This window comes from Protomyctophum bolini, assembly GCF_963924005.1.
Source record: "Protomyctophum bolini genome assembly, chromosome: 20".
NCBI classification, from domain to species: domain Eukaryota; kingdom Metazoa; phylum Chordata; class Actinopteri; order Myctophiformes; family Myctophidae; genus Protomyctophum; species Protomyctophum bolini.
Genome location: NC_137881.1, coordinates 15,270,796 through 15,285,224, shown reverse-complemented (window position 1 = coordinate 15,285,224; position 14,429 = coordinate 15,270,796). Strand labels below are relative to the sequence as shown.

Genomic DNA, 14,429 nt, shown 5'->3' with positions numbered 1-14,429 from the left:
TAACCTCTGGAACAATCCGAGAAGCATTTAAAAAGCATGCCAAGGCAATTTAATCCAACTTTATAGCAACGCTGGACCTACAAAAAATAATTTCCATATGTGTGTATACTAGGCTACAGTACAGACAGAGCAGGACAAAACAACAAACAGATGACAGATGAGTGCATTTTCAAGAAATGGCAAACACACCTGACATTTGAATGAACCGCCGCTGTGCAATGTCTTCATTGTTGTGAAACAAAAGAAAGTAAGTATAATTTGGAGGCCAAATTGAGCTTGGATCAAATTCTAGGGCTGTTCATCAGCGTTTGTTGTCGGGTGGAAACCTCTTGTCTCCATATATTTTTTAACACATTAAGACCTGGGACCGATTCTACATATGCCTTCCAAACTAATTGAATTGAATTCAAATTATATTCACAATTTTTTGAAACACTCAAATATAGCAGTCAGATGTAGACCTACAACAAGCTTTCCACCCGAGAGCAATATTAACCCATTTAGGGCTGACATCGAAATTAAAAAAGATTTGAGCTTGTAGATCTGCTATTTTTCAATAACTAAATTATAACATAATGTTTAAAACACCAAAGGGGGTTCATGAACAGAAAACAGAACAGAAAGCTCAAACTAAGTTCTCGCTTGATAACTTGGAGTGATTAGAATTATACCATAAATAGGATATAGCGTAAACGCATAAACTGGGGACAGGACAGTAACAACATCCAGTATATGTATCAGAGTCTCATGAGATATAGTATAGCCTATACACACTACACACACAGTATACACTAAATCTAAATCCTGTTGTCCAGAACCACCACAAAAGGCTCTGGTCAGGCTCTGCCAGTGGACCTCACCTGTATACATTCCATGACGTCACATTGAGATTAGGCTACACACTTCATATTTGGGCATGCCTGACACTCCATATATAGGATAGGGATAAAGGGACACAGCGAGACGGATACAGAAATCTCCATACGTGGGCATAAAAGGAACACAGACAGATGGGTGGAATGGGTACTAGTCTGACACGGGTACAACGGGTATTGCATAGCTGGTTGGGGCATGGATCTCCAACTTCTATCGTTACCGACTCGGTGCTCTACAGCCGGGCTTCGGTCTAGTTTGATATAATAAGGAGCCTAATGAATTATGTAGACTATTGTTCATTATGGTTTATTTTTATGGTATTATACGTCATTATTACTTTATTTCTTTTGTCTGACTTGATGTGAAACATTCCTTAAAAACAACTTTATTAGTGTTTAACTCAGTAGCCTATACCGCTTTCATATACAGAAGATTAAAGCTCTGACTGTTGTGTTTCATGTTGTATTGGACGTTAATAGTGATGTTGGTGAATTGAAGCTTATACAGTACGACATACATATGTACATTTTTGTGTAATAGCTCTCTTTTGCCACTAGACAGCACTATTGCATTTATCTGGATTATTAGTCTCAGACTACTGATATAATCAGCAATTATACCGTTGACACAGTGCAGGCATCTACCAACCACTTCTTAAACCCTCTTTAAACCCTATTCATACTCCAGTTTTAGGTGATAAGGTGACCACAGTGGTTAGTAAACACAAAGAGATGTGTTTGGGTGAGTGGTGAGTCTCTTACCAGTTACCACTTCAGTGTGACTTCATGTTGTAATTTTCGGTGGTCACCGTATCACCTAAAACTGGAGTATGAATAGGCCTTTAGTCAATTGGACATGTGTTGGCTACTTTGTGTCCTACATTGGCTATTTTTGGTAAATAGCCCCCCCAGTATATAGATGCATGGTGTTCAAGTGGTTAATTTCATGCTATTCACCCAAATTGTAGAGTTAAAATATGAAATGCAAATTGGTCATTTCAGGCCTTTAGTACGAATTTGTCATTTTAAGGCAAAACAAAAACCAACAAAAAACAAAATTACTTTTGTGTAAAGTTGTCCAGTTCTCAGATGCAGAAACGTTTTCCTCCTCGTGTACTTAATTGTAAGCAATAGACCTCTAACTTTTGAACCATGCGTGTCCCACCCGCTGTCAAAGACTCACTCTGTCTTGTTTTTTTCCACCACTTACCCCTATTTCTATCAGGGATGTGATATGTAACACTGGCCAGGCATAGCAAGCCGTACTAACTATAAACAACACTCAATGATCTTTGTCTATATACACTTAGATTTTCTGCAGTTGTGTAAAAACAAAGCAAGTTAGTTGATTACATTATATATTTTTCTTTGATGGTAAACATTTCTTTGTTGCCTCAAATATGATGTAATAATGAATTGCATTTTTATAGCGCTTTTCCAAGTGCTCAAAGCGCTTTACAATGGTTCATTCATTCATGCTGTATCTACTGCATGTGTATTTGTTTTCCATCTTGCCCTGTAACCTGTTCTTAACTGCTGTAGCCTATACTGTCTTTTGCGCCTGAACTTCCCCCACGGGATGAATAAAAGTCTTCTTATGTTATCATAGCTCCATCACTTGATCTTCACGGTCCATTTTATACTCAGAATAAAAGTAACTAAGGTACCAGATAGACAACGATTACCTGACAAAGGTTGGCAGAGGTGACATAGAACAAAGAGTCCAGCTGTGTAATAATTGATGATGAATGAAACTTTATTGGATGAAATATTTTGATTAAAATCAGAAGAGACAACACCTGGGCTATTGTGTTTCGTAACACTGTAAGGTTGGGTCTATAATGCATTAAGCACCTTTAAAATGCATTATAATGTCATTTAATGATTGCATTTATGGTATTTATAGGTTCAACTATGACCCAACTTTCATTTCACCGGGTACTTGTAACCGACCGTAAGTGCTGTTGTTCCGTAAGGACATTCAGGGCATGGGCTGTGATTAGTCTACGTTTGAAGGGAGGGACACACACAGTTCTTTAGACAACTTGGCCTACTACAACCATGCTGTAAAAAGACAAGTGTATTAATTGAACAGTGAGCTCATTAAAGTGTTTAATGCAAAATCAAGGCACCATCAATAGAATATAACACCCTCACAATATTTCATACTAGCCATTTCCGGGTTGTAGATTAGTCTGAAAAACATAAACAATAGAAGCAAAATGTATGGATGTCCATCTGAAAATAAACTAAAAAGTGTACATTGAACAACAATGGAATAATTCTGTCAAAGATCCATATATACCAAAATTAGCCAATCCTACACCTCACCACTAGTACGAAATGGTACACAATGGTCTCCTAAGTGGGCGTGGCCACTCCACCACCCCATGCACAGGAATGAAGAGACTCATGCCCTACGTCTGGTCTCCTAAACCCATGAAACCAATTTTTTTCACCCAGTGTCAATTATAATCCCACAATCCCTCTGCCAACCTTGGGAGAGTAACGGACTGACCTCATACTTCCTTCACTGCATTAGTAGTCCAACCGCTTCTTTTCACCTGACAGGGGGGAAGTTTCCCCATGTTGGACGTAATGCGTGGAAGGAACATGTTATTCCAACCAGTTGCTTTCCCCTCCATCAGGTGCCCTGGCTGGCCAGGGGGATGCAGTTTTAGAGACCAGGGTGTTTTTGTGAGGGTACCTACTACCTACCTACCATAGTGCAGGGGTTCTCAACGTTTTTGGCTGGGGACCCCCGAAAATGCTTTGGCCATGTCTTGCGACCCCCACCACCAATATAAATTGACAGCTACAATAACCTTAATAATAGAGAAAATACGTCATAAATAAATACTGAAAAAAATGAAATTATAATCATTGAGGAAGGTTTATGCATGCAATATGTGTACTGCAGTGTAAACTCTAAATTTCAATTTTCCAGCCATTCAGTTGACAAAAAAACAAAAAACGAAACCCTTTTTTTAAAATTAATAATTATTAAAATTATATATATCATTTGCGGACCCCCCAAAATAATTTCGGGACCCCTGCTCTAGGGGACCCGGGAAGAACATGCAAACTCCACACAGAAAGGCTCTTTCGCCAACTCCACCTAGGGGATGACGCGGAGGAGAGAACACGCCCCTTGCGGGAATCGAACCCAGGACCCTCTAGCTGCGAGGCGACAGCACGCCACCGTGTACCCAACAACAACTTTAGTTCATGCAGGTGTGCCAATCTCTAACTCGACGTCGCTTGATTGACAGCAGTGATGACCAATGGGGCCGTGTTCCTCCCCTCATCGCTGACACTCGGGCTGAGGAAGGGGAAGAGCCTCTCGGTGAAACGATGCCCGACGAAGGAGTACATGTGGGACTTGTCCTCCACGTTGAAGAAAGACACCGTGCCTTCCTCATAGTCCACGAACACGCCGATCGTCCGAGGCTTCTCCCGGAGACTCAGGAGGACAGAGGGCGACTCCAGAGCCCGGTACTCGTCCCCGCCCCTGAGCCTCACCGTCCAATAGCCGTTCTCCGGGGTCGACGTGATCATGCCCTTCCTGTTGATGGACTCTCTGACCACGCCCACGTCCCAGAATGTCTTTGCTCCAACGTTGACCTGATGGAAGATCCAGGAGAAAACATGAATGTGAACTGTGATCTATGATCAGAGTTGATACAAGAGTGGGTATTGTTGCAGGCTCGGAGCAGCACTGATGAATGGTGAACCGTGAATGCTGATGAAAAGTGAACCGCGGACATGGTTAGGCAGGCCTCTGTGGGGCGCATACGTTGGTCCGATGTACTAACAGTCCGACATGCGTGGCCGGTTAAGACACATGCGTGGCTCCGATCATGCATGGCCGGTTAAGACTCACCCGTGGCTCCTCCGGTTAGGGTTAGGCTATAAGGTTTGGGGTAGGGTGTCAGACTATTGCATGTGGACTGACTATGTCGGTCCAAAGATATGCTCCCAGCGCCCAACCATCATGATCTGGTTATTTTCATAGATTCAAGTTAAAGAAATATTGCCTGTACAACACTGACCTGGAAGTAGAACCTCCCAGCCAGGAAGCCCCTCTTTCCCAGAATGCAGAGCACAGGGTCAAAGCGCTGGGGGTTGTCGGGCAGGACGTGCATCAGGTCACCTCGACCCACCCGCTTCCCATCGGCCGACAGCACAATGTTGGGGTGGGCTGTGTCTGGGTCCAACACCACGTCCACTGATGATGGGAGGATGAGTGCATGAATTGAAGTATTTTTTGAGTATTTTGTTGTTAAAACATTTGGTAAAAAGTAGATTATCATTTTTAGAATGAAGTCATACTTGCATATTTTTGCATCCTCTTCAATTCTGCCGTGAAAAAGAACATCAGATTCAGCAACCATGAAGAAAGAATGAAGTATACAATAGTGTTGCCCAGTAAAAAATAGCCAATCTACAAGCTCACAATGCGATGCAATACGTTGTGAGTTGGTTAATCTGCTATTTTCGCTATTCTCAAAAACGGTTGATTTTTTTTAGATACCATGTATTTTGCGTGTCTTAAGTACCAGGCCTTATTACTTAACTTAAGACCTGGAGGCGTGATCAATGCCATTTGGCTATTCACGCCTCCAGGTCTTAAGTTAAGTAATAAGACCTGGTATACTTAAGACACGCAAAATACAGCCCCAGCTGGTTAAATGCAATATTGATAACATTTTTATGCAGACAAATAATAGAAAGAAAATACAGCAATCCACAGAGCTTTTGACAGGGTGTAGAATAAAAGTATATATTGTTTATGTTCTGCAAGCTGAGCGCTATCCCCTTAAATTGATGAGAGGCATGTCACTGTTGTTGTCAGCTTATAGACAGTTAAATCATTGAAATAAGGAACTGTATTGTGTGGCTATACCATTACCTTATGCTACAGACTAAGTATAAGTGCTACATCTAGTGGTTGAATGTTGTCTATATAGCACTGGTTCGTTTTAGCTCAAGACCCAATAGAGAACACGTACAGGTCCCAAACTAGTACTTCTTGAACAATTTTATTAGATCTTTCTATTTTATTTATGAAATACTTTTACAAAAAGAAATTGGAATTGTTTTTTAATTAACAAAATTTAGGTCAAAAGTGTTTTTAGTTCATCCTTTTCAAATTATGTAAACCAGGCAAATCTGCTGTAACCGCCCCTTGGAAATAAATCTTCCACACCAAAGTTCCAGACTAATATCTACGCATTGTTAATAGTCTGGCCATGATGCCAGGCTATAGTTCACCTCACCTTGGTCCTTCAACCTGTCCAACTCATTCCCCACTGTGTCGTCCAGCTTGGACAGCGCTCTCCTCACGGTTCCCACACAGAGGTCTGAGCTGACGCCAGTCTCAGACCATTCTCTGGTGGGAGGAAGAGAGCTGAGAGATGGGAACCTCTGCAACAGAGCAAATACAATAAACCACATGCATCAGCAGCAGTGTTAGTTATTATCCCATGCTTCCATTAGAACCTGGGGACACTGAACAACTTATACAAGCTTCATTGGATAAAGACATTCAATGCATTTCAACGAATCTGTAGGTCTAAGGTTGAATTCTAAACTGAAAGAGGTGATTTGGATCCATAATTAATCTAGAACCATCGTTAATTTGGACCATTACATGGTCAAAACCCCACAAAACCCACTTGTTTAGGCAGGCTGACCTCTGATGTCTCTGCTGCAAGCTGTACTTACATGTGATCAAGTCAAGTCAAGTACATTTTATTTCTAGAGCACATTTGAAACAACCAAGGTTGACCAAAGTGCTGGACAGCATAAAAACAAACAGAAAATGCACAAGAAGATACAGTACATTTTTCACGAAACAAAAAGGTCTAGAGTCGCATCTAGATTCACAATGAAACTACATCCTGATTCACAATCATTCTAGATCAGGGGTTTTCAACTGATTATGAACCAGGGACCACCACCCTGACTGAGAATCAACCTGGGGACCACTGTTGTGTTGGGGGGGGGGGGGGGGGGGGGGGGGGATATGGGCGTGTTGTGGGGGGAAAATTAACCTTCCATATTAAAATCATGTTGCTGTTCATTGTAACTTACTGTATGTATGAGCGAGCAGACACATGCAATTAATTATGGGCACATTTCCTTATAATGGTGACTCAACCAGGCAAACCGGTACAGTTTCCCTTGAGATTCTTCTACCTCCCTTTTCTGTGGAAGTTCTTCACGTCCGACTTCCCAGTAACTGACGACAAGCGTCATTTACTGCATTGTTAACAGAGTTAATCTAGAGGCATGCACAGTTAATCCAGAACTGTGCATTTTGTCAAACTCTTGTGACTTTTCAAACTCAAATGTTGCAATCTACAAGATCAAAATGTGTCACTTCGCGCCGTTACTTTTGCTACTTTTGTGCTTCATTTTTGGGGGGAAATCAGACCCGTCTGAATTGAGTGGTACTGTACTGTACTGTACTGTACTGTACTGTACTGTACTGTACTGTACTGTACTGTACTGTACTGTACTGTACTGTACTGTACTGTACTGTACTGTACTGTACTGTACTGTACTGGCTCTCCTCCCATGTCCTCTGTGTGAGAGGCTGTGCCATCCAGTGGTATTGGCGAGGTGTTTCAGCTTTCCGTGCTCGGACATGTGCGTGGACACGTACACATGCACACATAGCTACGCAATGGAATGGCTGCACCACTCAAAAACACAAAGTTAGACTATGGAGGTTAATTCTGCCCGACACAACAACGAGTTGTTTCCGTATACCTGCAGCAGGTGGAGGTGGTCCTCTGTGTGCTCCAGCTGCTCCAGCTCTCCGCTCCTCCTCTGGAGCTCCGTGATCTCCTCCTCCAGCTCTCGGAGGAGGCCCTCTGCCCTCCTCTCTGCCTCCCTCTGCTTCTCCTCCATCTCCTCCACGGCCTGAGCCCGGCTCTTCTCCACGGAGATCCTCAGAGACGCAAAGACGCGCTCGCTGTCCACCTTCTCGCGCTTTGCGCTTACCTTATTAAGATTTACCAAAATAAATCATGTATTGATGTGGTAAGAATATTTTATGATCCGTTGATTCATTGAATCCACAGGACAATCCAAACCCCACAGGAACTAACTTCTGTGTCATGTTTACTGTCCTGCTTAGATCTTTGAAAGTATTCAGTCAGTCAGTCAATCAATCAATCAAAGACAGAACTCACTCTGCCTTGCTCCAAACATTGTTTAATCTCCTCTGCTTTCTTCAGCCTGTCCTGGATCCGCTGCCCAAACTCTGCTTCCTTATCCTTCATCTGGACCTGAAACACACGTGAAACACACGCACGCACACCTCTGTGTGTTTATATGCATTTAGGTATATATACTGTATATCTGATGATGCTCTCATGTTCTGTTTGGGTCTGGGTGAACTCTTCTGGGGGGCGAACATCAACGTCAAAATTATTATATTAGTTATTGTTATATTATGTTACAAACCTTTATCTCCCCGCTCTCCTCCTCTATGGTGACGGTGCGGTGGGCCTTGTGCTCCGTCTCCGCGCAGAAGCGACACACGCACGTGCCGTCGTCCCGGCAGAACATATCCAGCAGACTGGAGTGCTTGGTGCAGATCCGCTCCTCCAGGTGGCGCACCGGCTCGATCAGCTTGTGGCGCGCCAGCGCGGCCACCCGGCGGTGCGGCTCCAGGTGGTCGTGGCAGTACGACGTCAGACACACCAGGCACGACTTCAGGGCCTTGATTGATTGATTGATTGAATCATTAAACAAATTCAAATTCATTCAACTCAAAATACACTAGCAAATTGCACAGGTGAGGGGATTTAGGCTGATTAGGCCCACTGGCAGAGCCTGACCAGAGTCTTTTGTGGTGGTTCTGGAGCACCATGGGTCCGACTGACTTGATACCGGGCACAGCACTCCCTGTGGCGGTGTGGAACGCGTATGTTGAATGTGAAGTCAGTGGGGCAAACGGTTCTCGAGTTACGTGCATTACAACCGTACACACACACACACACACACACACACACAGAGACGTGGCACATTTATAGTAGGATTTCAAACGGAAGCACAGGTCACTACAAGAACTGTTACTGTGGACGACACCATGATTAAGCTCACACGGGTCACAGGGTCCACCATTTTCAATTCATCAGAACATTTAGAGACTTACAAATATAACATGTATAATAATACCTTGAGCTGTGCCACGGTCCCCACCAGGCACACGTCGCACGCCACCTCGTCCGGGGCGACCACCGGCAGCGGCGGAGGCACGTTTAGCGGCGGTACGCCCGCCGCGGAGCTGACGCCAGCGGCCGCCATCGTTCCGAACATGTCCACGAGCTCTTTGAAGGCCGTGTTGACGCTGATGACCGGCCTGGAAGGGAACGCCTTGTCGCAAGCGGGGCACCGGCACGCCGCCTCGCTGCTGGCGTGGCCCCAGGCGCCCCGGAGGCAGGCCTCGCAGAAGTTGTGTCCGCAGGGCGTGGTGACCGGGTCGGTGAACACACGCAGGCAGATGGAGCACTGGAACTGCTTCTCGCACAGCAGGCTGCCTCGGCTGGCCATGGCTCTGGAAGGCGGGAATAAGGGAATCGTTGAGTGAGTTGTTGTTTGATAGAGGAACTGTAGAGCAGTGGTTTTCAACCTTTTTCATATCAAGGCCCATTATTTATTTGCTGACATTTAGCCTCTCAGAACCAATACTTGTCGTTGGATTCTTCTGCTACATTCTCCAATTGTGTAGATCAGATGTCTTGTAAATTAAATCGGATGTTTAACAATAATTTAACTCTCGCTCTCAAGAATGAAAGATTTGTAAGGATTCATTTGGTTACCAACTCTCCAGCACTTAGCTGGGGACCACCTGGGGCCTATTTCACGAAACTTGGATTAGAGATTAAGCCGGGCTTTAACACATATCCTGGCTTAATATATCCTGGATCAGTGCTTAACCGGTTTCATGAAAGCTGGTTGATCTTGCCAGATTAACTTAACCGGTTAACCTGGATATGTTGAGGCTTGATTCGGTTTCATGAAAGGGATGCTACATAAGTTACCATGGGAACTTATGCTTTGGACTTAGCCTGCTCCGGACCAGGCTAACAGCCAGGTTTAACCTAATCCTGATGTCTTTACTGTTCATTAAGCAGTCAAACTGATCACAAACCAATGATGTTTTCCAGATTTATTCAATTATTATGGGTTTATGTTGCCTTATTTGTATCGGTCTGCATTAAAGGACTAATTTAAGCACTATATAAAATCAAATAACCAAAATATATAGGCTGCACAACATCATGACAGCTTGTGAGCTTGTAGATCAGCTGCTTTTGGTGAATGTTCCCCATGAATAGGTTTGCTGTCGTGCAAGTGCACGGTTAAGAAGAATTATGAATATGATTTATTTATTTTTTTGTAAAAGTGAAAACCACTAAATATTACCATTACTCATTGTTTTACAACATATTACCATTATAACGTTTCACCCATAGTCCTACATATACACCTAGACACCCCATTCAAACCTATTTAGGTTCATCCTACGGTGGACATGTGTAAAAGGAATCTTTGAAATGTTTCAGAAATATAGTGCTTTCAAATTTGAGACATTTATAGGCTCAAATTATGATGGAATAATACATTCTGAAAAATCGGTATTGCCATGCCATGCAATCGTGACACTACAGTGCATGCAGACAGTTAGACTTAATGTAATGTAACATTTCATGGCGCACAATACAATTCCATACCGTACCGAATCCGGAGCGCACTCGCCTATTAGTTTGGCGTTTGCATTGCACAAATGAGCTCAGTGCGCTATTTCGAGAAAGTGCCCTTAAAGTTTAAGCTCGTTTGGAACTATAGCTCACCCTCCACAACTCGGGGCTATAGGTTCACTGAATTATATATTTATGGACTTCGACTATAGGCCTATATATATAATATGCTTTACAATTTACGCGTTCAATCTGTTGGCAATATTTTGCCACGCTCTCTCCCTCGCCTTGTTAATGGCGCTTGTATTTCCCTTATTTTTAATTATTTCCTTGGCTTCCTCGTAGTATATCATTATCATAAGATTTTCTTGCTCCTCAACGGTGAAAGCCGCAGCTCTCCCTGCAGATTTGCTCGCCTCGCTCATGATTGGTCTCGCTCAAGAAATCTATGATCGGCATCATGGCTTTTCAAGGAATGCGTGCACGCGCTTGTAAGCGAGGCTTGCTGAGCCCGGCTCGCCAAATCCGCCAATTCTGAGCCTCGCTTGGCTTTAGTGGAACGGAATAAACCAGGCTGTAAAGATCAGGATTTAAAAAGCCTCGCTTTGGCCTATATCCTGGATTAGTTCATCCAAGATTCGTGAAATAGGCCCCTGGAATCCCTTCAAGGAGTATAACACGCAAACAACAATGCCAAACAAACAACAGTGACTTCATGAGAAGTACTGTGCGGTCCACGGTTATTATATAATGTTATTAAGTGGTATACGCACACTCTCACCTTTGACCTTTGACCTGCATAAAATTATTGCCTCATATATATTATCTATCTCATTGGTTCTCCAGGTGGGGTTGAGGGATGGCCTGGGTGTGTTGTGTTTACCACCGCCTGCCTTCAGTCACTTTTCAGGACTCACGTGGTGCTGCGTTGGTAAGGCTGCAGTATACACACCTTTGTTTCCCTTACGCCAGGGCTCCACTGGGCGCGTGTTACCAAATGCACACACAGACAGGCACACCCTGTCTTTCCACTGAATCACATAAGCAATGAGCTCATTACAATGATGGCTGTGTACAGTTGTACACCAGGGAATTATGGTTTCTTTGCTAATGTATTGTCCTATGCATTATTCAGGAGCACAAGCCTATTTATCTGGCCCGAAACACAACTTATGTTTCTCAAGTGTTTTCCACTGCGGAGAACTTGTTAAAATGACTTATGTGACATAAGTCATTATAAGTCATCCGCAGTGGATTTGTAAAAGTTACTACACATGCAGTGGACTGATATAGCCTAATTCATCAAAGTCGACTGTTATTGACAATAATGGGTTTCCATAGAACGAACACACACACACACACACACACACACACACACACACACACACGACACGCACACACGTGGGCTTGTGCACACGCACATACACATGTCTATAGGCCTACCTACATTTTATGTTTTTATAGGTCCTAAAAACATTACAGCCATATTCTATTCATAATACAAAGCCCCATTGTGTACAGTATACTCTAACAAGTGTGCATATATAAATCAGATAGTGTAGGCCCAAAATCCTAAATAGTGCAACTTTGGCCTTTTTAGCACTGAAAACATATTGATCATCAATCATTACAGGAACACTTCTTGCAATGGCTGTTTGTACTAGTCAATGTTGGTTATGTGCTAAAACATGTTTTTTCAGGCATTATTGTTAACAAGTTAACGTCTTTCTATTATATCTAGTATAGTGCTGCAAGTGTAGCTGGAATCCTTTGCTTCTCAAGTCTTTCAGATTACTCCTATGTATTGATCACTATTTATTCTAGTTTTGATTTGTGTGATTTTGTGGTTGATTTTTTTATATTCTATTTGTACTTGCCACCACTTGAAAAAAGAATACGAAATTGAAAACCGAGATGTAAATTATAATCCAAAATTCCAAATGCAAATGTGGACCATTTATCGTACTTAAAAACACACACAAATAAGTGGTTTACTATTAGCCTACTTCATGTGTTATCCTCGGTGTATACATTATTTACATATAATATAATCAATGAATTATTTCCAAACTTACACTCACTCGTTTTTGCTGATGCTAGTTCTGCTGTGAATGCTGTGTAGCTGGTTGTTGGCAGGTCTTTCTTTCCACACTGTTGAAACACTGTGTGCAGCAGGTGACTTCACCATGCACGGCGTCAAGACTGACTGATGAATGAATGTTCATTTAGTGTGGCCGTAAAAACGGGAACATGAACGTCAACAGTTACTTAACGCTGTGCACGTTACGCCTATCCCACTCGTCAACAAGCCATCATAGTGCCCGTCTGTCTCCCTGTCTTGTCTGTCTTTCTGTCTGTGGGTCTGTATAGGTCTGTGCACTGGCTCAGCATGACTAATATAATGACTGATGTCATTGCCTATTTCTCTGTCGGCCTACACACAACTTCCTACAGTGGAAACTGTTACTGTTACCACTGCAAGGCATGTTATTAGCTTGCACAATACTTTAGGGCTAGGCTATACTAATGCTGTGTGCGATATTCTCACACTAAACGTTGTGTGTGTGTGTGTGTGTGTGTGTGTGTGTGTGTGTGTGTGTGTGTGTGTGTGTGTGTGTGTGTGTGTGTGTGTGTGCGTGCGCACGCAATGGGCATGTCTGTGTAAATAGCATTACCACAAGATAATGTGTGTTTTGATGGGCGTGACTGAGACATAGTTCAAAGTTTAACATTTTCCATTTGACACACCTACAGTAAATGGCCTGCAAACCACCTGACCTCAAGAATGCAGCTATGCATTACATGCACACGAGCACGTGTGCACACACACACACACACACACACACACACACACATGCACACAGTACAGTACACATGAAAACATATCTGCATGCATTCATTCATACTGTACATCCACAAAAATGCATACAAATTTGTAATCATGCCTGCTGTGACCATGCCTGCACACAGACTTACTTACAGGCACACACACACACACACACACACACACACACACACACACACCCCCTGACAGATAAATATTGTGAAAATAGCAGATCTACAAGCAGCCATGTTAATACATTCTGCTTACATATAGCTGTGACTTCCTGCACAGAAGCCACAGTCATGACTATACTGTAGGTGATGCCTTACTGTCTGACTCTGACCCCACTAGGGAAGACCTGAACAAGGCTCGTTCAACATCATTGACCTTCTAGTTTATTTGTGTTGGTGAAATTGAAGGGCCTGTGATAATGACTTACGGTAATCGGATCATAGGAGATGCATGTGATGTGAAAGCTTTTACAGGTCTGTAAAAAACCACTAAAAGGAACCAGCAGCCATCAATACCTGATCAAAGGTTAGACTGAAAGGCAATTTGTGATTGGTATACGCCGGTTCGGCCTCCCCTGTTGAAACATAGTCACCCCACAAGAGGACCTTCTCTGTTTTGCTATAGACTCATTGACATCCCTGCCTTTGGTGACTGATATTGTCCTTCTAATGATGTTGTCCTTCTAATGAACGTTAGACTTGTTGAAAACACGTCCCAGCTTCTGGTGACGGATGTTGTCCTTCTAATGATGTTGTCCTTCTAATGAACGTTAGACTTGTTGAAAACACGTCCCAGCTTCTGGTGACTGATATTTTCCTAACTAATGAACGTTAGACTCGTTGAAAACACGTCCCTGCTTCTGGTGACTGATATTGTCCTAACTAATGAACCACGTTAGACTAGTTGAAAACACACATCCCTGCTTTTGGTGACTGATATTGTCCTTCTAATGAATATTAGACTTGTTGAAAACACGTCTCTGCTTCTGGTGACTGATAT

General features: G+C 43.0%; 1 protein-coding gene across 2 annotated transcripts; it reads right to left on the bottom strand.

Annotated features, from left to right (window-relative positions):
- Positions 1 to 2,646: 2,646 nt before the first annotated feature.
- LOC308334875 (E3 ubiquitin-protein ligase TRIM39-like) lies at positions 2,647 to 12,910 on the bottom strand. Of its 2 annotated transcripts, none has more exons than XM_080791756.1 (9): positions 12,676 to 12,910; positions 9,069 to 9,447; positions 8,352 to 8,609; positions 8,078 to 8,173; positions 7,653 to 7,886; positions 6,155 to 6,302; positions 5,208 to 5,234; positions 4,928 to 5,103; positions 2,647 to 4,499 (listed from the first exon to the last, which is right to left on the bottom strand). In XM_080791756.1, exons 1-9 carry the CDS (start codon positions 12,780 to 12,782, stop codon positions 4,122 to 4,124), a joined length of 1,803 nt encoding a protein of 600 aa, XP_080647882.1. In that variant the 5' UTR covers positions 12,783 to 12,910; the 3' UTR covers positions 2,647 to 4,121. The 2 variants fall into 2 exon arrangements, with proteins under 2 accessions (XP_080647882.1, XP_080647883.1); XM_080791757.1 differs by having other exon boundaries at positions 12,670 to 12,793.
- Between the last annotated feature and the right edge of the window lie 1,519 nt (positions 12,911 to 14,429).